The sequence below is a fragment of the Geotrypetes seraphini genome, chromosome 2, assembly GCF_902459505.1.
Source record: "Geotrypetes seraphini chromosome 2, aGeoSer1.1, whole genome shotgun sequence".
Classification (NCBI taxonomy): domain Eukaryota; kingdom Metazoa; phylum Chordata; class Amphibia; order Gymnophiona; family Dermophiidae; genus Geotrypetes; species Geotrypetes seraphini.
In genome coordinates, this window is record NC_047085.1 from 12,399,048 (window position 1) to 12,425,967 (window position 26,920).

General features: G+C 43.8%; 1 protein-coding gene across 6 annotated transcripts in view; it reads right to left on the reverse strand.

Moving 5' to 3' along the window:
- Positions 1-1,155: 1,155 nt before the first annotated feature.
- Positions 1,156-26,920, reverse strand: part of LOC117353889 (protein brambleberry-like) — a 72,381-nt gene continuing 46,616 nt past the window's right edge. For 5 of the 6 annotated variants that reach the window (XM_033930383.1, XM_033930381.1, XM_033930382.1 and 2 more), the window contains exons 8-13: positions 26,486-26,692; positions 13,199-13,352; positions 12,864-12,931; positions 10,634-10,785; positions 7,063-7,166; positions 1,156-1,686 (exon numbers count right to left, since the gene is read on the reverse strand). In XM_033930383.1, the coding sequence (XP_033786274.1) occupies positions 1,452-1,686; positions 7,063-7,166; positions 10,634-10,785; positions 12,864-12,931; positions 13,199-13,352; positions 26,486-26,692 (920 nt within the window). In that variant the 3' untranslated portion in view covers positions 1,156-1,451. The remainder of the gene's footprint in view (positions 1,687-7,062; positions 7,167-10,633; positions 10,786-12,863; positions 12,932-13,198; positions 13,353-26,485; positions 26,693-26,920) is intronic. The other variant, XM_033930384.1, reaches the window with a different exon arrangement.

The following is a 26,920-nucleotide window of genomic DNA, read 5'->3' on the forward strand; positions in this document are numbered from 1 at the left end:
TAGTAAAAGGGGACCATATTGTAAAATATAGACAGCAGATATAAATTCAGAACTGTGCATAGTAAGTGAAGGGAAATTTTCATCTCTGGGAATTTACCCAGTTAACTATTAAATTATTTGGGCAAATTCCTTTGAAAACTGTGGTAATACTGCCTCCACTTTGCTAAATTTAAAATAAAATAATTTTTCCTACCTTTGGTGATTTCATGAGTCTCTGGTTGCACTTTCTTCTTCTGACTGTGCATCCAATCTTTCTTCCCTTCTTTCAGCCTGTATGCTTCCTCTCCTCCACGCCTCATTCCCTCCCCCAACTTTTTCTTCCTCTCTTCATGCCCCCTTTCTTTTTTTCTGTTTCTCTTCTTTCCTTCTGTCTCCCTGCCTGCCCCCTTTCTTTCTTTCTCCCTGCCGTTCCCCAAGCCACTGCCACTGCCATTGGGGAACAGGACCCACCAATGGATAACAGGCCCCAAAGCCGACGCCGACGCATGCTCTCCCTGCTTCGGGCCGACCAGCATTCCTCTCCCCGACGTCAATTCTGCCGTCGGAGAGGAAGTTCCGCCCAGCCAGGCAGCAACTGGTAGTACTGCCCTGATGGCGGCCCTGGTTTTTCCCATTGTACTTCTGGATGGGGCACTTAAAACCCTGTCAGGCTTTCATTCCCAAACCATATCACCCTCCGTTTCATCACTTAGCTTGATCCTTAGCTTTGATCAAAGTGAACAATTTTATACCGAGAGGACCTGAAGACCATTTGCTGGCATTGCTACCAAAGGGAGAACGAGAGGGCACTCTCTAAAGTTGAAAGGGGATAGATTCCTTACAAATGTAAGGAAGTTCTTCTTCATCCAGCGAGTGGTAGAAAAGTGGAATGCTCTTCCGGAGTCTGTTATAGGGGAAAACACCCTGCAGGGATTCAAGACAAAGTTAGACAAGTTCCTGCTGAACCAGAACATATGTAGGTAAGGCTAGACTCAGTTAGGGCGTTGGTCTTTGACCAGAGGACCACCGTGTGAACGGACTGCTAGGCATGATGGACCAATGGTCTAACCCAGCAGCAACAATTCTTATGTTCTTATCAAAGGATGGGGGGGGGGGACACGAGGGTATGTTCTCCGTAACAGACTTTCCTTCATCAAATATATCACACGCACACAATTGGTTCTTAGCAAATATTTTATTATGAATTGTAGAAGTTAAAACTGGCACACAATTTAAGGTTATGTTAAAGTCAATTTTAAATAAAACTCTTTAAGATCATTCATTCACAAAGCTAAAAAAAAAAAATTCAATTTATTAACACCAGGCTGGCAGCACTTTTTCCACTGGCTAGAATCCTCACTTTAAAAATCCCGTGCTTAGTGTTTCTAATTAAGTATCTCCCCCAAATTTAAGATTTTTTTTTAACATTCTATTCAGAGAAAATAGATTCCCCCAGTCCATTAAGCTGGAACTTATCTCCAGGCTGGCTCTGGATTTATGGGTCCAGTAAAGCCTGCGGTGGTTGGGCATTCTGTTAGATTGAAGGCAGCAACCCCTGCTGCCTCACCAGAGCTGGAGATGTAGGAAGATTGCCCTGAGGAGTGGATGTGACAGAAGTCCTGCCTGGTGACCGCTCTGTTTCTGCAGGGATTTCCTGCCTTGGTAGTGGCCAGGCACAGTTGTCGCGGTGACGATAAAGAGACAGACCTGAAGATGGGAAACAGAGACCACCAAGGTCATGTTACTGGAAAAGGAAGAAGGTTTTTGCAAATCCCACATAGGTGTGGACATTCTTATGCTGGCATCTAAAAATACACAAAACTATAGACGTCGCACCAAGACTATAGACGTATACTGTAATTTTATAAATCAACCAGAGTAGCACAAGTTGCATAGCATTTATTATCTCACTAGGACGGGTGAAAGCAGCCACAGTTAGCTTCCAGATCAAGCCTACCTATTTCCTGCCTTTTCAGCCCATGTTCATGCCTTTCCTTAAGCCATACTTCCAACTACCCACGCTGCCTATTTTAATGATGCTTATTTCTGATCTGAAAGGTTACCTTTGAAAGCTCATCTTAAAATGCATTGAGATACTTATTACCTTATTTTGTTTTTTATTTCTTTATATTACAACGATGTCGTAGGAAATGGCGATGAGTCATCTCCAAAACATCATAGTAATACTCCTTAATATGCCCACAGATGACATATCCGATATGGCTTGAAGTCCAAGTACACACCAAAAAGTCCAAAAGGAAGTGGGAACGGACAATGAACACTCCACTGAAGATCACCGATGTAAAACCAACTTGTTTATTTTAGAAAAGGACACAAGCAGATAATGTATATGTTTTCTTTGTCACATATACATCTCTTTGACATATTTATCATTCGTTGTATTTATTTGTTTGATTGGCCTCTAGTATTGATGTATTTGTATGGTTTATAAAAAATTTTGTACTTTTTATATGATGTGATTTAATATGTTGTGTTATGTTATTATGTTTATTGACCCCTGATGCAGGCGTTCCTCAGACGCCGAAACACAGTGCTCATTGTCCGTTCCAAGTTGGTTTTACATCAGTGGAGTGCTCATTGTCCGTTCCCACTTCCTTTTGTACCATATCCAATATGGCTACCACGTGTGCCTCCATGGACTCAGCAGCTATCCTTGTCAGCTATGTTCAGGAAAGACAGGGTAGGAAGTGTCTAGCCCTCAATGGAGACTAGATGATATCTCAGTCATCATCTGCTAGCCAGATGTTTCTTAGTAATTAGTTGATTGCCGTTTGTTTTGGGAACTAATTGCACGTGGAAAGAAGGAACTTGCTGTACTAGTGAGAAAATCCCAGGCAAACTATTCTGAAAGAGGTGAGCATAAACAGGCATCAGTATGAAGATCCAGTTGATCTCTTCCTCTCCAGAATTATGCAGTGTTGTAAAGCAGTGCTTCTCAGCCCAGTCTTTGGAATACAGACAGTCAGCCGGGTTTTCAGGATATCCGCAATGAAAATGCATGAGAAAGATTTTCAGGTACTGCCTCTTAAGCATTCATATTCATTGTAGATATCTTGAAAACCTGATTGGCTGGGTGTATCCTGAGGACTGAGAAGCACTCTTCTAAATGACCTCTGTTTCAATTGTTCTGAATTACAGAGGTACGTTCAAACTAGCCTTTTAAAATAAATCACTGTATCTCCAAACTCCAAGCCTGGGCTATGTCCGAGAGAATGAAGCTAAATGCTGCAAAAACAAAACTTTTATGGCTAGGCCCAAAATTGGATTGTCTTTCTCCAGCAGATTGAGTTCTCTTCCAAGATATTAAACTTTTAGGATCAAATAAACTCTTGTCAAGAAGTGCTTTTTTAGCCTTTGCATGCTGAAGAAGGTCAGAGCTCTTTTTCATCAACAACACCTTTCTGTCCTGGTCCAATCTATCATGTTATTCTGGTTAGATTACTGTAATGCTGTCTATCTTGGCACAACAAAGACCTGCCTTCAAAGACTCCATTGATACAAAATACCGCTGTAAAATTAATCTTTGGAAAAAGTAAAAATTTGACCATGTGTCTCCTTTGCTTCTAAACCTTCATTGGCTTCCGGTCTATCTAAGGATTCACTATAAATGTGCAAGTATTACTTTTAAAATTCTATATGGTATCTTCATTCCTCTTGTCCCTTTATTATGGAACTAGTCTTATAGCCCGATACATTAACGGGTGCTAGCATATATGTGTGTGTCTGTCTATTTCTTTCTCTCTCTCTCTCTCCTTAGCCGCTTTCTGTATTTCTGTCTTTCTTTTTCTTTTTCCTTGGCTGTCCACCACCATCCCTTGCCTGCTCCCCCTGTCCGTTCTCCCTTCCTTTTATGTCCCCTGTGTCCACCACCACCCCTTCACTGCTCCCCTTATCCAGCAGCAGCCCTTCTCCCTTTGTTTTACCTCCCCCCCTGTCCATCATCACCTCTTTCCTGCTCCCCCTGTACAGCAGAAGGCCTCCCTTCCTTTCCCCCACCGCCCATCAGCACCTCTTCCCTGCTCCCCTGTCCAGCAGTACGTCTCCCTTCCTTTTTCTGCCCCCCCTGTCCATGAGCACCTCTTCACCTGTCCATCCCTGCTCCCCCTGTCCAGCAGTACGCCTCCCTTCCTTTTTCTGCCCCCCCCTGTTGTCAGCACCTCTTCCCTTGTCCAGCAGCACCCCTTACCTCCTCTCGTGTCTGCCCTCCATATTAAGCCTCTTGCTTAAACAGTAAACTACTACTACTAATAACTTATATAGTGCTGAAAGGTGTGTGCAGCGCTGTACATTTTGACATTTATAGTCAGTCGTTGCTCAGAAGAGCTTACAATTTAACTTGGACAGACAGATATAACATATAGGGTTGCGGATGCAGAACCCAAGGTGAAAGGAGTTAGGAATTGAAAGTACTCTAAAAAGAGGTGGGTTTTTAACTGGGCCTTGAACACTGTCAGAGATGGAGCTTGCTGTATGGATTCGGAGTGAGGATGGAGACGGCGCCTGAGGGGACTGCAGAGCAATGCACAATTTTTATTTTATTTATTTTGTTCAACATTTCTAACCAGGACACTGGTGCAGCTTTCCCAAAAACTTTCCGAACCAGTCATTTCCCATCTGCAAGCCAACTGAAACTGCAACAGACATATGGCCAGGCAGTAAGTTAGTGACACGAATTTTCCTGCCAGTTGCCGGGAAGAAATATAGGATCCGAGTCAGAGGATAGGACCGGGTAGACTGGACAGCACACCAAGAGGCAGCAGCCGCCACCCGCCTGTTCTCCGACCGGAGCACGTAAACTTTGCCCACCTGGCTGCAACCCGGCCCGGGCGAAGGAGTGAAGTCAATTTAGCGTTGCGGGAACAACAGACAGCCCTTACCCGGGCCTTCGCTCCTCACCAGGGAAAGCGGGGATCTGCCCAAGACACGCACCTAAGAGCCTCCAGGCCGCTGCGGTCTCCAGGACCACTCTCGGCCGGCCCCGCCTCTCCGCCGCTCCCCCTTCCGCTCACCTTCTCCCTCGCGGCTCAGTGTCACTGAGGCTTCCTTCGCTCGCTCAGTCAGCTCACATGCCCCCCGCTACCCCTCCCCCCATCTCTCACATGTTAGCTTCTTCACTTCGTACCCTCAGCGTTGCTTGTTCTCTTCACACACTGAGGCCGATCACTGTGGGAGAACCTGGGGAGGAAGGCCGCAGCAGCCTCGCGCCTCCCCCCCTGGGGATTACAAAAGGAACGGAGTTGTGGGCATAGATCTCTTTCTGCCTCTGCCGGTGGGGACCGCCGGGGCCTGGGTGCGGCAGGGAAGGGGGGTCTTGCCTGGCCAGGGCCGGCCGAATCCCGGGCCTGCTCTCCTTCCCCTAAGTCCTGGCCCCTCACTCCACGTCATCTAGCGCATGCGCACTCATGCCTCCACATCCTGACGGATCAGAGAACACGCGGCACGAGTGCGCATGCGCGCTTAGCGTTTTATTATTATAGATGCTTAGAGATTCTCCTATGAAAGAGGCATCCAACAATTCAAACTCTCCCTTCAGTGAAAGGAATCAAAGGAGTCAAGAATTTCAGTCAATTGTTGGTCTTCAAATTATCTCAACTATGGAACGAACTTCCTCTTATCTTAAGGGGTCCTGGTCCTTTTCAACTTTTTCGCAAATCTTTAAAAATTATTTTATTTGCTAAACACTTTGGAAATCAGTCACATTAATATTTTTTGACTGTTATTTTCTTTTTTTTCTTCATATTTCTTTTAGTTTCTATTAACCGAGTCGCGCTCAATTTTGGTTGAAGACTCCGGTATACAAAGCTAAGTTTTAGTTTAGTTTACAAAAAAACTCATATGCAGAAAAATTAAGCAGTATATGCTGTATCAGGAAAGCATTTGAAAACCTCATTTGTTTCCGATTTACTGCCACAGTTATTTTTGATGACATGAGAGCGCCATCTGCTGGATGTCGATTGTACCCCTGAGGCAAGCTTCTAAGCTGAAATATGGATCATGTCGGGTCCATGACAAACAGTGAATATATAATAAAGACTGTTACATTGATATTTTAATAAATATAGACTCACTTGACCTACCCTGGATTGATGTGCACATTTCCTAACCCCACTTGATCGTTTAAAAAAACAAAACAAAACCACACACTCTCCCATCAATAGAGTTGGTGGTTTCCATCATTGCAAATGAAACCAGGCAGAGTTTCTTTTCGCAATGACATCCTCTCTTTCCCCCAGGCCTACCTCAATTTCTAGTGGTCCAGCAGCGGTTTGTTGGGGTAGGACAGTGGTCTCCTTGTGGCCCCTGAACTGCTACGCTGTGGCCCTAAAACAGTTGGCGGAAATATTCCTCAAGTCCTGCACATTCATTAAGTTCAGTCTTGCCTGCTCAGATAGTGCAGTCATGTCCAAAAAAGGATTGTTGTAGGTCAAGTATGGACAAAGGTCAGCGTAGGATAGGTGTAGGATTTATTATGCCTGTGCCATATATACATATGGCCATAGGACATGTCAGAGGTCAGGATTCATATTTAGATACACGTGTACTGCAGTGGTATGACAAAGCTAGAGAGGCCATGAAACATTTGTGTTCAGCGCAAAGTTTTGCTAAAATCCACAAGAGTGCTCGATGAAAACAGAATTTTCAATGATGTATTTAAGTGTGTAAGCTTCAGATCTTATGATGGCCCTCAGAGCTCTCTCATAGTCACCCTGTGGCCCTTTACATGAAAAATATCAGAAACCACTGGGGTAGAGGAAGTAGTGATGTCCACTTGCTGCTATCTATGGCCACTGCTGCATCCAATATAGCAGCTGTGATCACGGACAGGAGGGAGTAGGCATCACTCCTGCCCCAATGAACCCCCTGCTAGACCAAGCAGGGATTTAGGTAGGCTGCAGGAGAGAGGTGCAGAAAAATTGTGTGGGTGGGGGGCACTAAACAAAACAGAAAAATCCCCCCACAAGACATTGAAACCATAAAATGAATCTGTTCTGGCCACCCATCCCTAATATTGCGATGTAATGCTTTACTGAAGTGATCCAACGAGCAGAACTCTGTACTCACATGTTGCTTGCCATTGAATGGTTAGGGCTGATGGTCTTGCACGCTGAAAGTGTGACAGACGATGCTACCCCCAGATGACGCTGGGGGATTACGTCAGACATGATCTGTGGTGAAAAGAATACACTAATCATTAGCACGACTGCTCATGGAAAGGAAACTAGGCCTGGCTTGAACAGAACAAAGCATCGAGCTCTGTAAAGCTGTGACTGGACAGATATCAGCGCTCTAAACCATTTGCTTCTCCAGCCAATGATATTGCATTACATTACATTAGGGACTTCTATTCCGCCTATACCTTGCAGTTCAAGGCGGATTACAAAAGAGCTAACTGGACATTTCCAGTGAAGTTACAACAGTTTTGGGTTTTTTGTTTTTTTTTGGTTACAAGGGAGGAGAGGTAGCTGGACTAATTCTGGAAGAACTTGCAAATTGGATATTAAATTGACTGTGTGATATAACAAATAGATTACAGTTAGAGTACAAATAAGATTACGTTACATTTCAGGGATCTGAATACTTGGTTGGTGTTTTGGGGAGGAAGAGATTATTTAAGTGGAGGTTTTGGGGGAGAATTTATCTAGGAGGAGGGGGAAGGGTTGGGTTAAGATATCTGGATAAATTTTTTGAAAAGTAGGGTTTTGATTTGTTTTCAAAAAGTTTTGAAGTCGCCCTTTGCCGTCAACAGGTTGGAGATGGAGTGGTTAAGTTTTGCTGCTTGCGTCGCCAGAAGGTTATCAAACATCTTTTTGCGCTGAGTGCCCTTGAGTGGAGGGAAGGCAAAAGGGTTCAGAGTTCTTCTTTGTGTTGAGGTGAGGATCTGGTTTAGGCGGTTGTTTAGATAGGGGGGGGGTGGAGCCGTTTAATGCTTTGAATAATAGACAGTAGAATTTGAATTGAATTCGTGCTTGCATAGGTAGCCAGTGAGAGTCTAGGAAGGCAGTTGTCATATGATCATATTTTCTCAGGGAGTGCCCTTTTTTTTTTTTAGACTGAAGCTAAGCACAGAGTGGTACATTGAGGGACTTAGGATGGAGCCTGACATATCACTTTTTTTAAATGCAAGCATTGGTCCAGAGACCGTTTCTAGCAATGCCAGAGGTTCCGACTGACCTTTTTATTTTGGTCTCTTTCATTGAAGTTAAATAGAATTTTCCTGGAGAGGAGATTTCCTCCATGGAAGAATGCGTCCGTCTTGTGACCATTCTTTAGATTCTGCTAGCTCAGATGGACAGATGTCTTCTGCATCCCAGCATCAACAAGCAAAGGGTACATTAAAACAGGAAATAATGAGGCTGGTCCCAGCCTCAGCCTTCAAAATGATCTTGGTTAGTTTGCTGTCCATAGGAACAAACGGAATTTAGGAGTATTATGGATCACAAGTGGATGGGGGAGATAGTTGCTACTACCAGGAGAGACCCCCTCCATGGTTACAAAGAATGATACTAAGAGATTGTTGATTTGTACTCCAACAGACCCTGTGGCACCCTGGCCTCTCCTCCAGGTTTTCCATTACCATAGAAATCTGTGCGAGAAGCAGGACATTGACGGGCCTGGCAGGCAGGTCCCATATTCAATTTTTACTTCACTCCCTGCAACTGCCAACATGGCAGCTGTGAAAAAGCCAAGGCAACCCAGATGAAAGCAGTATGGCAACACTCCAGTGCCTATCAAAATTTAGGCACTGAATCCGAGCCTGGCCTGAAACTGAAAGGAAAAATATTATTCTTTTGATAAGAGTATTGTAGAATTGCTGTGATTTAAGTCCACCACTTTTCTCTTGCTTCTTTGGGCTCCCATCGATTGATTTTCTATCTTGTTACATAATGTCACCCTTAACCCAGCCCATAACTCCCATGTCCGATACCTAGTGGTCGGACATGGAGTGCATGCATCCTAGGTTCTAGAGAAAGCTGCAATCCGCAATACCCGGCCAAGGATTGTTGATGTGATGACATCAACAATCCTTGGCCGGGTATCATCCTCATACCCTTAAACGACATCACAAAAGAAATTGTAGATAATCTCTCAAACACAATGACCGAAATCGATAAATGGACCACTAATTTCAAACTAAAACTAAACGCAGAAAAAACAAAAGTCTTTCTGGCTAGTCCCAATGACAAAATTACGAGAACATCGATAAAAATAAATAATCACGAATACGCAATTTCCAAAAACATAAAAATACTGGGCATCACTCTTGACACTCACCTAACTATGACCGACCACACAAACTCACTAGTGAAAAAATGCTTTTACACGCTATGGAAACTAAGAACCATAAAAAAATACTTTAACCCTTCTTCATTCAGGTTGCTGGTACAGGCACTGATCCTATCCCTCCTTGACTACTGCAACATCATCTACCTAGGCATCCCACAAAAAACAATAATAAAACTGAGACTAATACAAAACACCGCCGTTCGCCTAATTTTTGGACTAAGGAAAAACGATCACATCAGCCCCTACTACAAAAAACTACACTGGCTTCCAATAGAAGCGCGAATTCTATTCAAATTCGCTTGCACCTGTTTCAAACAAGCCTGGGGACTAGCACCTTCATACCTACAAACTCACTTCACCCTATACAACCCCACAAGAACGACCAGAAACAAAAACATCTTTGCATACCCAAAGATTACAGGCTGCAGATACAAATCCTTCTTGGACAGAACCTTCCAGTTCCAAGCGAACAGACAGCAAACCTGGCTGAAAAACCACATAAACGAACCAAACATGACTTATAATACTTTCCGCAAATCGATCAAAACCACCCTATTCGCTAAATTCATTGGCTAAAACGGTCCCCTCCCCACTAAGACCCCTCTCACGGATGTTCTAAATCTTTCAGACACTCATTACCCTTAGATCTCCAATTAATATGTAAGTTACCATTTAGACTATTGTACTGCATCTAGACTCTTTATTCGGTACTGTATTTAAACTTATTGTATGTTTTGAATTTGGACTCACTCTACTGTATTATATGTGGATTTACTGTATTGTATTAGTATTGTACTGTACTTGTTATTCGCTGAATGTCCAGCCTTCTTACAATGTAAACCGCCTAGAAGTCGCCTGACTATGGCGGTATAGAAAAATAAAGTTATTATTATTATTATTACTATCATTTTCAACATCCTTCCAATTGCTCAAGCATCTTATTGTTATTACAACAGATTCATCCATCGTTGCTGACATCAAGGAACATTTCCAACATTTAATAGACACTTATTTTTCTGTTCATCCACTGCACAGTTTAGGTTCTCTTCTACATCCATGCCTGAAAGACAATCCAATTACCTTCCCAGGTGATGTAAAAACACAGGCAACCGAATCTTTGGGAAGGTTGTACCAAAACCAGATCAAAATGAAAAGCTCTATTTGTGATTTATAAAACAGTTGTACAGCATATTGTCCCTTTGTAGACTTTAGTAAAAAGATTTAAATATAAAGTCATAAGCGTTCAAGGCTTGTGCAGATGAGGACAGAGTCCACAGGAACAGGATGGGGCCAAACTTTGTCCTCGTGTCATTCTCTACTTACTGATACCCGCCTGCATCTCCGATACCTGTTGCCTGGAGGAGTTAGTCAGACTGATCCGCCTGAGCTGAAGACTCGATATCCAACCTAGATTGTTCTGCCCATTCCGAGCTGCAGGAGCAAGCGGTGGCACCGGGAAAGGATCACTCTTCAGCGGGAACTCATTCTCCAGGTTAGAGTCTACAATGGGCAACAATATGGGAAAGGTAAAATATATTTCTCCTTAATCTCCAGTAATACAAAGGTTTTCGCCAACTCTGCAACAGCACAATTTTGCATTTATAAGCTGTGCAACCGAGTGTGCATGTAGCATTTACATGTGCACGAATGTAACATTAATGCATCAATATTCTATTATTTTAGCATGAAAATGGCACTACAGTTTTAGAACTAGGGGACTAAGGTCACCATTACTTTCAGGGACTGAAAAATATCTGCAGTACCTGAATATGCACCACTTCAATGGCTTTCCCGCTTGAAGGCAGTACAGTACTCCCCCGATATTCGCGGGGGTTCCATTCCATAGTAACATAGTAGATGACGGCAGATAAAGACCCGAATGGTCCATCCAGTCTGCCCAACCCGATTCAATTTAAATTTTTTATTTTTTTTCTTATTAGTTTCAAGTTTAAGTTTCAAGTTTATTAACTTTTTAATAAACCGACCATCACAAAGTATCTGGCCGGTTTACAATAAGATTTATAAAAATTTTAAATATAAAATGTAGTGAGTGAACATTAAAGACATAGTTTGACTGACATGAACGTGCGGATAGGAGGGAAAGGGAGGGGGAAAGTTACATATTTTAGAGAAGAAAGGGAGAAGTGGGGATGGGAAAAAACATATTGGGTAGGATCGCTTTTTTAAAGCGGTTGGTTGCATGAATTGGAATCGGAAGAGTTTAAGAATAAAGAAAATGGGAAGAAAAGAGAAAAAAACAAAAAAAAAAAACTAAGAAGAGGCAAATGCATCTTGAAATAGAAATGTCTTCAGATTGATCTTGAATTTATCTAGATTAGCTATTTCTGGGCGAGAATCCAAAGCTTTACCCGGTACTGTGCTTGGGTTCCAACTGCCGAAATCTCTGTTAAGACTTACTCCAGCCCATCTACACCCTCCCAGCCATTGAAGCCCTCCCCTGCCCATCCTCCTCCAAACGGCCATACACAGACGCAGACCATACAAGTCTGCCCAGTAACTGGCCTAGTTCAATCTTTAATATTATTTTCTGATTCTAAATCTTCTGTGTTCATCCCACGCTTCTTTGAACTCAGTCACAGTTTTACTCTCCACCACCTCTCTCGGGAGCGCATTCCAGGCATCCACCACCCTCTCCGTAAAGTAGAATTTCCTAACATTGCCCCTGAATCTACCACCCCTCAACCTCAAATTATGTCCTCTGGTTTTACCATTTTCCTTTCTCTGGAAAAACCAGAGGACAAATTCCAGGAACTCCCATGAATCTTGAAAAACCGAGATACGGTTTTTAGCAGGGGAGACAGGAGAAGGCAGCCAGAGAGGCAAGAGAGGGCGGCTGGAGCGCGGGCGAGTGAAGGAAATCACTCGCGGTATGCTCCGATTGCCTCTTCCTGTACTAAAGTCGGGCCTCACCAATCAGGAGCTGCGTGTCATAAAAGAATCTATGCCACCATCCCAGCCTACATAGGATCCAAGCTAATCCTGTACACCCCCACCCGCCTCCTCTGCTCTGAAACGGAGAAACGCCTATGCATCCCCCCAGGAAGGTCCCTCCTGTCAGAAACTGCCCACAAGCACTCCTACAGCCACTTCATCCCCCATCTCTGGAACCAACTCCCCCTGCAAAGACTACAGAACTCTTTGATGACCTTCCGGAAAGTGCTAAAAACCCTCCTCTTCAACTGAAATTCCAACTGCAATCATCCCTTGACCCCCTTGTTCCTTTCAGCACCCTCCTCGCCGTTCCTGACCTGTACTAAGTTGCTGTTTAGTCTTTGTACTGTCCAAATGTATTCCACTTGTGAATGTCTGCTTGTAACCTGTTCTGAGCTACTGGGAGGACGGGATGAAAATCTGATTAAATAAACAAAGATGCAAAGTGCGAACCAACCCATTACTCAAGGGCAGTAAAGCTCCCGACTCGCTTGGGTCTAAACCTCAATGTTCAGGCAAAAGGCACCGTCACTAATTCTGGGCATAATGAAGGGGAACGCACTTTTTCCTCTCCATCTGCTTAAAAGTGTAAGGATCATTTACTCTGAGATCATGGACCCTCTCACCTTCCAGAGAGCTTGTGGAGGACTCCAGCTTCTTCAGCTCTTCTTTCAATGAAGTCATGTTAAGCTTCCTGAAAGGGAAAAAGAAATCTATTAGAGACTTCAGGGATCTTTGCGACGCCAGTACCAGACCTGGCCGTGTTCAGACTCCTGCCTTCATCCATGGGGCATAATAGGCCTTTTTGGCAGGACTGGTGGTGGGGGGGGGGGGTGTGGTATGTCTCCCTCTTACATTATTCCTACCTCTTGGATTATTTATTTAATTTATTTAGCTTTATAGCCCAGAATGGGTTACAGAGTTTTCAGGATCAATTTACAGGATCAGCTCTCCCACCTACCTCTCAGGGGTAGATGACCGGTAGTATTTGCCATGCGACTCCTCCTTAGAGGACACCAAGATGGGGACAGGCAGAATAGGGGATGGATCAGCGATGGCCTTGACGCGTCTCATCTTCATGATGTTACGAAGAAGAGTCGCCAACATCCAGTTCCCTATTTTAAAGAAACGATATCTCAACGTCTGCTCTAAGCTTTCCAATTCTCCTGCAAGTTTGCTTTTCCAGTCAAGGATTTACAATTTAAAAGGTTCGATCACCCTTCTGCATCATAAATATACCACTCAGCTGAAGGAGCAGCTCCTAGGCCAGTGTCTTGCAAACTTTCCAGCCGGCGGCACACTAAATCCAGTGCCCTGGCCGGAAGGCACCCAGAAGTGTAGGAAGAGGAGAGACGCCAGCCAGGAGAGTGTCATCTCTGCCGGCTGACTTCCTACAGGACGTGCCCCTCGCCGCGAGAGGCACGTCCCGTAGGCAGTCAGCTGGTGTGGACGACTCTCCTCCTTGCCAGTTACATTTCCCTCACCTCCTCACCACTGTCCTGCACCAGTTTTCCAAAGTGGAAACAGCCGTAGAGCAAACACAAAAATAATTTCACAAGTGAAAAACGCACTGTTTAGTAAGTGTTGGGGAGGAACCACAATCGTTCAAACAAGACTTCACGACATTGAAATCATAAGCACATAAACAGTGGAGAAAACCAGACCTCAATACAGTGACTGCCGGGCCACAAGGTACCCCAAACAATCTGTTATCATCACTGGTCAGAAAAAAGCCTCCACCCAAGAAAATAATTAATCACGCATTCTTCTAATTCTCTAAATAAATTTATACTGCGCAAAAATTTTTTAATTTATTATTTATTTATTCGATTTTTTAGCCCGTCCTCCCACAAGAGCCGAGAATGGGTTACAATGAATATATTGGTGCATTAAAATTATAAGTAAGATAGGTACTTAGAAATTCCCTTACTGTCCCAAAGGCTCACAATCTAACTAAAGTACCAGGAAAAATGACAATTAGAAGAATAATAAAGAAAGAAAATAGAGATAGAGGAGAAAAATAAGAAAATAAACATTCTAATAAGATTACAATGATCTAGAGGAATTTGAAAGGTTAAAAAGAGGGAAGATAGGAATAGATGCAGACGGAGAACCGTTGAAGCAATAGAATTCTGGAGAAATTTAAATGAAATTTGAATGATAAAACAAAACAAGTGGTAAAACAATAAGTGAGATTAAAAAATATATCAAACTAAAAAGAAGTGAAAATAAAATCAAAACAGTCAAAACTGAAGTCCAGCTTGAACGGGCCCCCGAATTCACGGGCTCCACACTAACAAACTTGAATGAAGGTGGATACAACTGGGTATGTTATTGTAATCAAGTCCAGCAACAGAAAGCAGGCGTTTTCCCCATTACAGGGCCAGATTAACACTTTGGGCTAGATTCACTAACTCACCATTGTTGGGCGATCCATGGGCGAGTCTTGGGCGGCCGATTCACTACCAGTCCTCATGCAAACTAATGTGATCGGATGCACGCCCCGCAGCGACCCCTATGGATCGCTGCAGAGCGATCATGACGCATGCACAGACCATCCCGGATGGCTGTAGATACGATCCGCGCAGGCGCTTGCTCTCGGCACAAGCGAGGTCAAAATAAAGGTGGGGAGGGGTGGCTGCAGTTTTACATGTGTGGAATGGAACAGAACACGCTTTATCCATAACAGAACCTCAGGTTAAAACCACGGGCTTGCACTGCGCCGCGCTTTTTGCAGAAATATGGGGGGGGAGTAATTTGGGGGCAGAGAGCAGGAGTGTCAGCAAAGACAGTGGATTGGGAAACCCCAATCGGTGTTTCTTCTTCTGCTTAGTGAATCGCTGCCTTCCTATTTATGCAGGTCATTTCCCCTCATTTGCATGGGCGGATCAGGCGGGAGATTGATCGGGGCACAAGGTTAGTGAATCGGGTCGGGGGAAAAAATCGCAAACCGGTCAGGACACAATCAGTGCGTTTAGTGAATCTGGCCCTATATAAGGTCCCAGGCAAATATACATTTGTGGACTACCCCTACCATAGACCCTCATTTACTTTTTTTTCTCACCCTCTCCAAAGCCATTCACTTTGCCTGCCCGGGGGGGGGGGGGGGGTTTCCCACCATCTTCATTGTCAAAAGTTGTTTTTATCGTTTACGAATGATTCGATCCGTGTCAAAATTCTTGGAACCCAAATCTTTAAATATTTTAATACATTCTTTAGTGATCGCGAAGCTCGACTACTGTAATTCACTATTGCTGAATATTACCCAAAAGGAAAAGAAACGACTACAAATAATACAAAACACCGCAGTTAAAATTATTCATAATGGCAAAAAATTTGATCATGTCACTCCTTTCCTTATTGATTCGCATTGGTTGCCTATCAACCACCGTATAATTTACAAAATTTCTCTATTAGTATTTAAAACATTAACTACGCATGAACCACAATTCATAGATAGGCTACTCATTCCTTACAATGCAACACGATCCCTCCGCTCTTCATCGCAAGGACAATTAATGATTCCATCCTTGAAGATAATTGGCACCAGACGGTATGACATATTTTCTGTAATGGCCCCCCAAACCTGGAATAATTTACCACTATATATAAGAGAAGTAAAAGATCTCAATAAATTTAAAACTATTTTAAAACCTTTTTTATTTAAAGACGCTTTTAACGTTTAAGAATGCTCTATACTTAATTACTATTCATCCAATTTTTCACATTCCCTTTCCGTATGTCTTTTCCTACCCCCTCTTTTTTCATTTCTTGATTAAATATTGTAACTATTCCCTTCCATTTTTCTCCTTCCTTATGTATCATGTTAGTCTGTTTTGTCTGTTTGTATCTGAACCTCATTTATTGTTTTACTTTTTAAAATCCTACTTATTTTATATAAATTGTTAATCGCTTAGCTTGTAATAAGCGATCAATCAAATTTTAATAAACTTGAAACTTGAAACTTCATTCGTAGCCTCGCCCCCATATTTCACCCATCCAGAAGGAGGAAGAAGTGATGTAGTGGTTAGAGCTACAGCCTCAGCACCCTGAGGTTGTGGGTTCAAATCCTGCACTGCTCCTTGTGACCCCCGGGCAAGTCACTCAATCCTCCATTGCCCCAGGTAGCTTAGATAGATTGTGAGCCCACCAGGACAGAGGGAAAAATGCTTGAGTACCTGATTGTAAACCGCTTAGATAACCGTGATAGGCGGTGTATAAATACCTTAAATAAAATTGTAGGGAAAAGTACAGAGCCCGACTGTGGACATGGCTGCAGTGACATGCTTCAAATGGACTGAAAGGTTAGAGCCAGAGAGCTACCAAGTTACTCAGCTCCAAGAGGGAGAGATTTTCGGCAAGTCCTGGGTCTCTCACAACCTGGGAAACTGCAGTGCCAATTTCAGATGGGCAGAATCGAGGTCTTCAAACAGCACACCGAGGGCAACGCAATGTAAAGTACCCTAGGCTTTGCGCACAGGTTAGCTCGGCTGTAGTACGCATTTTTGCGAGTGCTTTCCTAGCATAAAAATAAGTTTTACATACGAGCTAACTATGCAGAAAGCACACGGCACAATTCAAACTATCAGCTATTCTACACAGATGCAGAGAAGACCGAGTGATGCATAAGGAGCCCCTGTATCACTCCATGGTGCAACCTCATCTGGACTTTTGCGTTCAATTCTGGTCTCCTTATCTCAAGAAAGATAGAGTGGTGCTGGAAAAGGTTCAAAGAAGAGCGACCGAGATGATAAAGGGGATGGAACGCCTCTCGTATGAGGAAAGACTAAAACGGTTAGGGCTCTTCAGCTTGGAAAAGAGACGGCTGAGGGGAGATAGGATTGAAGTCTATGAAATCCTGAGTGGAGTAGAACGGGTACAAGTGGATCGATTTTTCACTCCGTCAAAAATTACAAAGACTAGGGGACACTCAATGCAGTCCCCTGCATTGTAAACTGCGCTCAACTGCATATTACATTCCCTTGCATTGTATCTTCGCTGTGTATGTACAGTCTCTCTTACATTGTAAACCGCTCTGAACTGTTTGTGGTATTGCTGTATACAAAAATAAAGTTATTATTATTATTAAAACCAACAGGAGGAATTTTTTTTTTTCACTTAGAGAATAGTTGCGTTCGCATCGACAGAGGTTGTGGTAAGAGCGAAAGAAAGGGTTGAACAAGTTCCTGGAGGAAAAGTCCATAGTATGTTTTTGAGAAAGATATGGGGGAAACCACTGCTTGCCCTGGATTGGTATCATGGAATATTGCTACTCCTTGGGTTTCGGCCAGGTACTAGGGATCTGGATTGGCTACCATGAGAACGGGCTACTGGGCCATTGGTCTGACCCAGTAAGACTATTCTTATGTTCTTTATGAGCAGAGAGTTAGCTCATTCTTCTGCAGTCAGTGCCAGTGAAGCTTTTCTTTATCGCAAGCGTACAGGACCTACAACTTTTGGGGTTTTTTTTGGCTTTATTGAAAAGGAGTTAGAACAAAAACGCTGACCGATGATAAAATTGCTATTTACAAACATCGTATAATGGCACTTTGACTTGCCCGTGTGCTGGAATGCAATTCAGCACATAAATAGGATTGCAAAGGTTGTATGAACAGAATAGCAGGTCCAGCGCAAGTGAAGGTGTTTGCACATGCAACGCTAGGGGCCAACTACTGCTGGAATGGAGGAAGAGCCTAGTGGCTACAGCAGTGACCTGAGCTCAGAACCTTGTGGCTTTGGACAAGTCACTTTACCCTCCCATTGCCACAGGTACAAACTTACACCCAAGGACAGAGAAATGTCTACCGAATCCAAATGTAATTCAGTCCCCTCCTATTATCTCACCTACTGTCACAGACTCACTCTTAAGATCAACACCAACAGAGAGAGGGATGGCCAAAAAGGAGTACACAAAAAGAAAAAACACACAACCCACACACACTCCAACCAGCAAGCACAAAAACAAAATACGCCATGGAGAGGAGGCCTACGAAACAAGAGATCCATGAATAGGAAGGGAACTCGGATCACAGACTTAATAGAACACCACACACTGGATTTCTGGCTCAGAGAGAACAGTGGGGTCGTCGTAAGCGAAGCATGCCCACCAGACTCTCAAATCATGCTCCAAAATAGAATAGGAAAGGGGGGGTTGCAGTAATACACAAATCCAACCTGGGGTTGGGAAGGAGGTATGGCCCTCTGGGGAGGGTAAGTGAGAGGGGAGGCTATGGGCCTTGTCAGGGGAGTGGGAGGTGAAATTGGAGGGCAACAATATCATTTTTGTTATGCAGGTCCTGGCTACCCTGAGCAAATTTAGGATAGCTCATTCAGTGTCAGCACCTCCCTGCCCGCTTTTGACATGGCTGTGTTGTACCAATACTCAACGTCAACTGTCTGGTTAAGTGCTGTCAGATATTGATGGTTCAGTGGCTACAGATGAGTCTCTTCTCTCTGCTTAAATTCCTTTTCATTTAAGATCTGGCTTATAAATTGAACTCTCTGAACCATTAGACCGGTCCCCAGATTGCATCTTTATACAACAGAATGCACAGTAAGGGAGGATGGCTCGGTGGGTTTGGGTTTATTATGGCCAACTCTTTTTGGGGCAGCCTAGCATGGTTTTCTCTCTCTCCTGGGAGATGTCGATAATGCCTGCCAATCACAGGCCCATTTAGGGAGCTTAAGTCATGGGTGAACTTCACAGTGCGGTAACAGTATTAATGCAATTAGTCTGGTACCTTCCTGTGGTTTGTTTTTTCTCTTCTGCCTGGTGCCAAGTTTAACTGAATGTCTTGTTTGTAACACTATTATCTTGCACGTAACATCGCTGTAAATGTAGTCTCTTCCTCTGTTAACCGCTCTGAACTGCCATGGTACTGCGGTAACAACACAACAATAAGGCAGAAATAGTCCAAAAAGGGTTCACAAAGGGGGGGCGCTCAGGAACCAAAACTGTGCGCACCACGCAAGCCGCGTGAAGGCTAACAAGATAATATCAAGTGTGAAGGGTGCTCTCAGTGTGAGCAAGCAGTAAGGGGAGACTAGCTCCAATACTTCATAACTCAGGTAGAGGTGATATACCCCCCACCCGCACACCATCACTGAGCACCCCGAGGCGTGCAATAAATCAAGTGAAAAACGTTCACGAATCAAAAGCAGGTAAATTAACTAAGTGAATAACAGGTGAAACCTGAGCGACCCCTGGATGAACCCTACCAGCTAGAACCCTAACGCCAAATCAAAAAAAAAATCAAGAAAAGGTAACTTAACAGAAAAGTAAAGCAGGAACTCATCTCTGAGACTCAAAATGAAACGCGTCCGAAAAACAGGTTCAACCGAGCTGGTTTCGGGGAAGAACCCTTCTTCAGGAACCCATGATGGAGACATTTAAGTACATCACGGGACGGGTTGAGGTGGAAGATGATATCTTTCTCCTGAAGGGACCCTCGACCACAAGAGGTCATCCGCTCAAACTCAGGGGAGGGAAGTTTCGTGGAGACGCCAGGAAGTACTTCTTCACGGAGAGAATGATTGAGCATTGGAACAAGCTTCCAGTGCAGGTGATAGAGGCACACAGCGTCCCAGACTTCAAGAATAAATGGGATACCTATGTAGGATCCCTACGAGGGTCAGCCAAAGGATAGGATCACTAGGGTATAGACTTGAAAGAGCGGGTCAGTAGAATGGCATTATTACAATTCTACTTAAAGGGGACATTAGACTTAAAAGGGAGGGTCGATGGTGTGGGCAGACTTGATGGGCTGTAGCCCTTATCTGCCGTCATCTTTCTATGTTTCTATGAACCCAACGAAAAAGAGTGAGGGCGGCACTGCGGTATACAAAAATAAAGTTATTATCATTATTCATTAGGAAACCCTGCACACACGCTTTTTGCATCGGATGAGGAATTTGGTTGCATGCCCAAATGTCTCCCTCAAACTGGGCAACCTCGCAACTTTGAAGTGGACAATGACACGGGGACAAATTTTTCCCAGTCCCTGCAGGAACTAAATTTCCCCTGAGAGTTTTGTCCCTGCCCCATTCCTGCAAGCTCTGCCTTAACCACACAAACCTCAAGCACTTATGATTTTAAAGTGTTCGAGGCTTGTGCAGACAAGGACAGAAGTTGCAGAAATGGGGCAGGGACAGAATGGGAAAATGAGTTCCTGTGTCATTTTCTGCTCTGAAATAGCAGGATGAGAACAGGGGAAGTTGGGAAAAGCCATTTTCACCCTCCATTGCCTCCAATATAAACCAGAGTATGAAAGGTGGACTGCCTCAAAGAGTGAGATATGAAAGCAATATTTCCAAAGTACAAGTCTAAAAGTAATGTGTGGGAAAAGCTTCATAAATGGAAGAAAAAAATATGCATTTAGCTTTTTGTGCTGCTTCTGAAAGGAAATAGAGAGTGGAGGCAGCATGATGATAGTTTTCATAGGAATTGGCCTGAGTAACGTTAACAGTTAAGCTTGGTAAATTCTTCAGGCAGGGGTGTCAAAGTCCAGCCAGGTTTTCAGGATTTCCCCAATGAATATGCATGAGATCTATTTGCATGCACTGCTTTCATGGTATGCTAATATGTCTCATGCATATTCATTGAGGAAATCCTGAAAGCCCGACTGGATTGCGGCCCTCCAGTGTATACATAGGTCTTCTCCACCCAAGTCCAAAATTTTAAAGACAGAGATATAGACTGCAAAAATCTCCCACCGGTCCGTGAAGAACCAGCATCCCCCGCAAGCACCGAGTTAAAAAGGTGGCTCACTGCAATCGCCTCGTGGACCACCCAGGCAAACACACCAGTGCAGCCGTCCTCCAACACTTCCAGGCAGCGCCAGGGCCACCAACGGGGAGCTTGCACGAACCTGGTGCAGTGGCCGATGGGCAACTCTGGGTCAAAGGCCACTGGAGAGCTGGAAGGGCACGAAGCAGGCGCCACACGGCGAGTCCGCCGACCGTGCTGCCTGAAGGCATCCGCTGTGCATGCACAGAAAGCCACTGCCTCCCCGGCCTGCGCTCTCCACTCGGTCCTCCCCGGAAGGAGCAGAAGGTTCCCCCCGTTCTCAGGCCCGGCCAAAAGGAATGAAGGTCCCGCTGCTGCAACACGCAGCACAGAACCGGAGCAGCAAGACAGAGCGCGAGGTGCGACCTCCCAAGCCTAATAGGAAAAATCACCCCCTCCCCCCAGTCTCCCTTGGGAGTCCAGTAGCGGCACCAGAGTCCACACCAGCACTCCTCAAACGCCGGTCTGCAAAACAATTCCTCCATTTCTGCCGGTCCATAGGTACAAAAAGGTTGTAAAACACCGATATAGACGACTGTTCCCACCAGAGACAAAAACACATGCACACACTCTTCAGATACATATGCACACACAAACACACTCTCTTACTCGTCAGCACACACATAAGTCAGTATTTATGTACTGCTAATATCTCCCAGGAGTTCAGTGTGATTCACAATTTAGAAGAGCCTGGCGAGATAGATGACGGGAACCTATGGGAGACTTTTACAGGTTGCAAGACCTATTCTTACAGTTTGCTGAAGTTGTTAGTCACAGGCTTGTGCAAACTGGTTTCCGTTCAGATGCTGAGATGCTAATGTGTGGATTTCTTGCTCAAGGACACCAACAAGTGCTGGAAAGACAATGAACAGTGCTGAAAGAAAAAAAAAATGCCAGTCAGCAGAACACTCCATCCAGGAACCTAAGAATTGATAACGTGACGCCAGGCTAATGCGCTGAGACACTGCTGTAAGCGTGTGAAGAATGGAAACTTCAAGAAGAAGAAAGTTGTAGGAGCTATGCCTGTCCAGGGCCCCCCAGGGAAGAATGGAGGCATGGACTAGGAGAAGGTTAGATAGGCATTTGATTTATCCAGATTTATCCAGAAGGGCTGCGAGGTAAAATAACATTATTCGCCGATGACGCCAAACTAAGCAATGTAGTGGGCAAAACCACAACAGACATAAATTCAATGTCCGACAACATGATGCACGACCTACTCCTACTGGAGCGCTGGTCTAGGTCCTGGCAACTCAGCTTCAATGCCAAAAAATGCAAAGTCATGCACCTGGGAAGCCAAAATCCATGCAAAACTTACACCCTTAATGGTGAGATCCTAACAAGAACTGAAGCAGAACGAGACTTAGGGGTGATCGTCAGTGAGAACATGAAGACTGCCAATCAAGTGGAGCAAGCTTCATCCAAGGCAAGGCAAATCATAGGTTGCATATGCAGGAGTTTCGTCAGCCGTAAGCCTGAAGTCATTATGCCATTGTATAGATCCATGGTGAGGCCCCACCTGGAATACTGTGTGCAATTCTGGAGGCCGCATTACCGTAAGGATGTGCTGAGACTGGAGTCGGTCTAGAGAATGGCCACCCGGATGGTCTCGGGACTCAAGGATCTCCCGTACGAGGAACGGCTGGATAAGTTGCAGCTGTACTCACTCGAGGAACGCAGAGAGAGGGGTGACATGATCGAGACATTCAAGTATCTCACGGGCCGCATCGAGGTGGAAGAAGATATTTTCTTTTTCAAGGGTCCCGCAGCAACAAGGGGACATCCGTGCAAAATCAGGGGCGGGAAACTGCATGGGACACCAGGAAATTCTTTTTCACTGAAAGGGTGGTTGATCGCTGGAGTAGTCTTTCACTTCAGGTTATTGAGGCCAGCAGCGTGCCTGATTTTAAGGCCAAATGGGATAGACATGTGGGATCTATTCACAGAGAAAGGTAGGGGAGGGTCATTGGGGTGGGCAGACTAGATGGGCCGTGGCCCTTATCTGCCGTCTATTTCTATGTTTCTATGTTTCATTTACTATGTTACTTTATTTAGATTCTGAAATCCTAGAGGAATCAAATACAAAACTATTCACTCTACAGTCTACAACCTTCCATACCTGGCAGCAAAATGGAGGAATCCTTTTCCAGCACAATTAAGAATAACCCCTCCTAAACTTTCAGAAAGGCCTAAAAACCTATCTATTTGGAAAATACCTTTCACCCCCGACCACCAGAAACAAATCAGAGAAGAGGCACCCATACCAGAACCCATAATATCGACTGGCTATATATTCTCTCCAAACCATAAGCATATCCCTACACAAACCAAGATACCTGTGTCATGAATCCTAATGAAATTGGAAAGGCCAGTGAAGTGAATGGCAGTAAAGACCCGAATGGTCCATGCAGTCTGCCCAACCTTACCCTCTCTTTAAAATTACTGATTTAATTTAAATTTTCCTTTTTCTTAGCTATTTCTAGGCCAGAACCCAAAGCTCTGGCTGGTACTGTGCTTAGGTTTCATCCGCTGAAATCTCCGTCAAAGCTCACTCAGCCCATCTAAACCATCCCAGCCATCGAAGCCCTCCCCAGCCCATCCTCAAGTCTGCCCAGTACTGGCCTTAGTTCTTCAATATATACCATTATTTTCTGATTTCTTATTCTTTTACGGTTGCTAATCAGGTTATATTTGTCTTTGGGTGGTATTTCAATTAAATTCAACATGGCATCTGGTGTTTCACCATGGAAGTTTAAAAAGATCAGTGTACATAGTTTAAAAATACACCTTGCTTCAAAGGGGAGCCAGTGTAGTTCAAGGTACAGGGATGTCACGTCATCATATTTGGTTGCTGAGAAAATAAGTCTGGCTGCAACATTTGAATGGTTTGTAGTTTTTTCTTTGCATCCTACATAAAGGACATTGCAGTAATCTAGTTGGAATAGTACTGGTGACAAAGTGTGATGAAGTAAAGGCAGCGGTACTCACTTGGCTTCAGGAGCAGCTGATAAACTTCTTCTCTGCAGGAATGCAGAAGCTAGTTGAACGATACAACAAATGCGTCATCTTGCATGGGGGCTATGTGGAAAAGTGATATACTTCTCCCTCCATATTTGTGGTGATTGGGGGATGACTATGGGAAAAACACAAATAATTTGGAAGCGGATATAAGGAAGGGGGAGGAAAGAAAGACAAGAGAATAGAAATAGGAGCTATAGGGTTGAGACAAAAGTCATCATTGTCAAATGCTGCAGAAAGAAGTTGGCGGCAATTCACCGCGAGGCTTGGAACGCATTGAGAGCACGAGGGAAGCCATTACAGCGCTAGAATGAGACTTGGAAAACAGCCTAAAAAGAGAAGTAGCGGCCGTTCTAGGAGCTGTGACCCTTCCGCTTTGGTGCCTTCGCACCTCTTTTTCCCCGGTAGTCGTGGGAGCCAAATGAAGAATCGGAGAGCGAGGGCAGGGGACCACCGTGGTTGCCTGTCAATGGCAGTGAGGTGAAAAATAAGAGTCTAATTCAGAGGGAAAACCGCTCACTTGCCAACATCGATTTGGTAGACGCAATCTCGCAGGTACCTGTGAGGAAAGCACAAGGGAGAGAGGCAGAAAAGTTGGGCCAGGGTCTGGTTAGTTCAACACCACTTGCAAAGCTTATACAAGCTAAAAACCGTGAATAATTTAATTTAATTTAATTCTTATATACGTGAGGTTTCTAAGTAGTTTACAAAAATGATGCATTAAAGATACAATAAATAAAAACTAAATAAATAAGATAGGGACTTGGAAATTCCCTAACTGTCCCAAAGGCTCACAATCTAACTAAAGTATCTGAACAAACAGTGTGAAAAATAAAAATAAAAAGACAGAGGTAGAGATAGAAATGACATATTCCAACAAGTAATGAATAAATAATTGAAAGATAGAATTAAAATAATAATTAAAGTAAACAAAATAGAGATAAAAATAAGCATAGAGAGAAACAGAAACGCACTCCAAAAAAGCATCAAGATCTTTGACTTGTAATTATTATGATCATTTAACACCAGATCTTAAATGCCTTTCCGGAATACATCATATCCCTATCCCTCTCCATACCCACCTCCATCTCCATCCCAATTCACTTCAACCACCAATAATCAAAATTGCGAGTGCTAAAACCGCAAATAATCAAAATCGCGAGTGCTAAAACCACAAATACGGAGGGAGAAGTGTATATTCAGTTGCTCAGTTACTTCTGCTAAAGCTATTAGATGTATTTTGCTTTTACTTTTTTATTTACCCCCACAATTCCATCTCTCCCTCTAATTCTGAACGCTTATTTTCTATATTGCTACTGGATATATGCAGCACTATACAGTGGTGATACATATACAGGTTCAATGTGTTCCTGCCCTGAGAAATTACAATCTTCGTGGGTACCTGCGGCAATAATAATAATAATAGCAGTTTATATACCACAGTACCGTGACGTTCTATGAAGTTTACAAAATAATAAAAGAAAGGTACAAATTGATTGAACTTAAGAGGTGCAAGAAAGTGGTTGATAGGTCAAGAGAACCGTTATCGAGGAGCAAGAGATGTACGGGTCAGCTGTCTAGATATTTCAGGAACAGGTATGTTTTTAGGCGCTTCCTGAATTCCTCATAAGTAGTGGGCGAGAGTAATTGTTCTAGATCTTTATCCCATAATGCTGCCTGATGCGAGAGAAGGTGTTCTTTTCAGTTTATATCTTCTAACTGGGGGGGAAACGAAGTTCGAGTGTGAGCTTCTCTTGTGTCTGTTGGCTGAGAAGGAGAAAAGGTCAGTTATGTATTTAGGGGCTAGTCCGTATAATACTTTAAAACAGAGGCAAGCGAACTTAAACTTTACGCGTGCTTCCATCGGTAGCCAATGCAGCTGCTGGTAATAAGGTGTCACGTGATCAAATTTATTTAGCCCGAAGATCAGTCTGACCACTGCATTTTGCATTAATTGTAAACGTCGCATATTCTTTTGGGAAATTGCTAAATAGGAAACAATGACTTACCTAAACAAGATTTGAACCCAGTTCCTTTGGTTCCCAGCCCATTGCTCTAAACACCAGGCCACCTTCTCTCCCACTGCTTGGCTGTGTGGCCTTAACAGTCACTTTCATGCATTAGTTTATCCCATCTGGAATAGGGTTATAATAAAGTCTTACACTATAAGCCCTCATAGCATGGCCAAGTACAGTTTTCTGGGTGAAAGAATTACGATTCCTAGTTTACAGCTTTGGGGATGACATGCATTGCAAATAATCCAAAAGGAATCTTTCCTCTTCACCTTGCAGGTCAAACTCAAAGGCCTAAAAATGACCAGATATCACCGAATGCTACCTCAATTCCTGGCCAGATAATCACCTTCATGCATGTGGTCAGCCCATGTAGCTCCTTGGAACCTCAGTAAGTAGGGAAGCCCCTTTTATGTTCACCAGAAACACTTACCTGTGACCAGACAAATCAGGAGAAAGGTAAGAGATCGAAAACCTAAGGAGACGCCATGATTGAGTTCAGACAGTGCATTCATCACTACTAAGGCAAGGAAGAGGGCACGAGAAAAGCCAGGAGTCTGCAAGAAGGTCATGAGCAGAGCGAGCAGTAGGAAGTATCCTGTGTGCAGAACACAGGTATAGATGGCATTCAGGTTCATGCCTGGAAAACAAGTAAGAAAACAAGAGTTAGCAAAAGAGTGTTGTCCTCCCTCGACCAACGAGCAATGGTTCAATGGAAGCTCAAGAAGTTGCTGGGGCTTAAAATCTATCAAACAAATCCTCATATCTTGAATGGTTTTTACACTGAATTACAATTACTCACTGCATTTTGATGCAAACTGTCATTTGAATTTGGATCAAAATGGGTAAAGAGCTTCTTCTCTCCCTG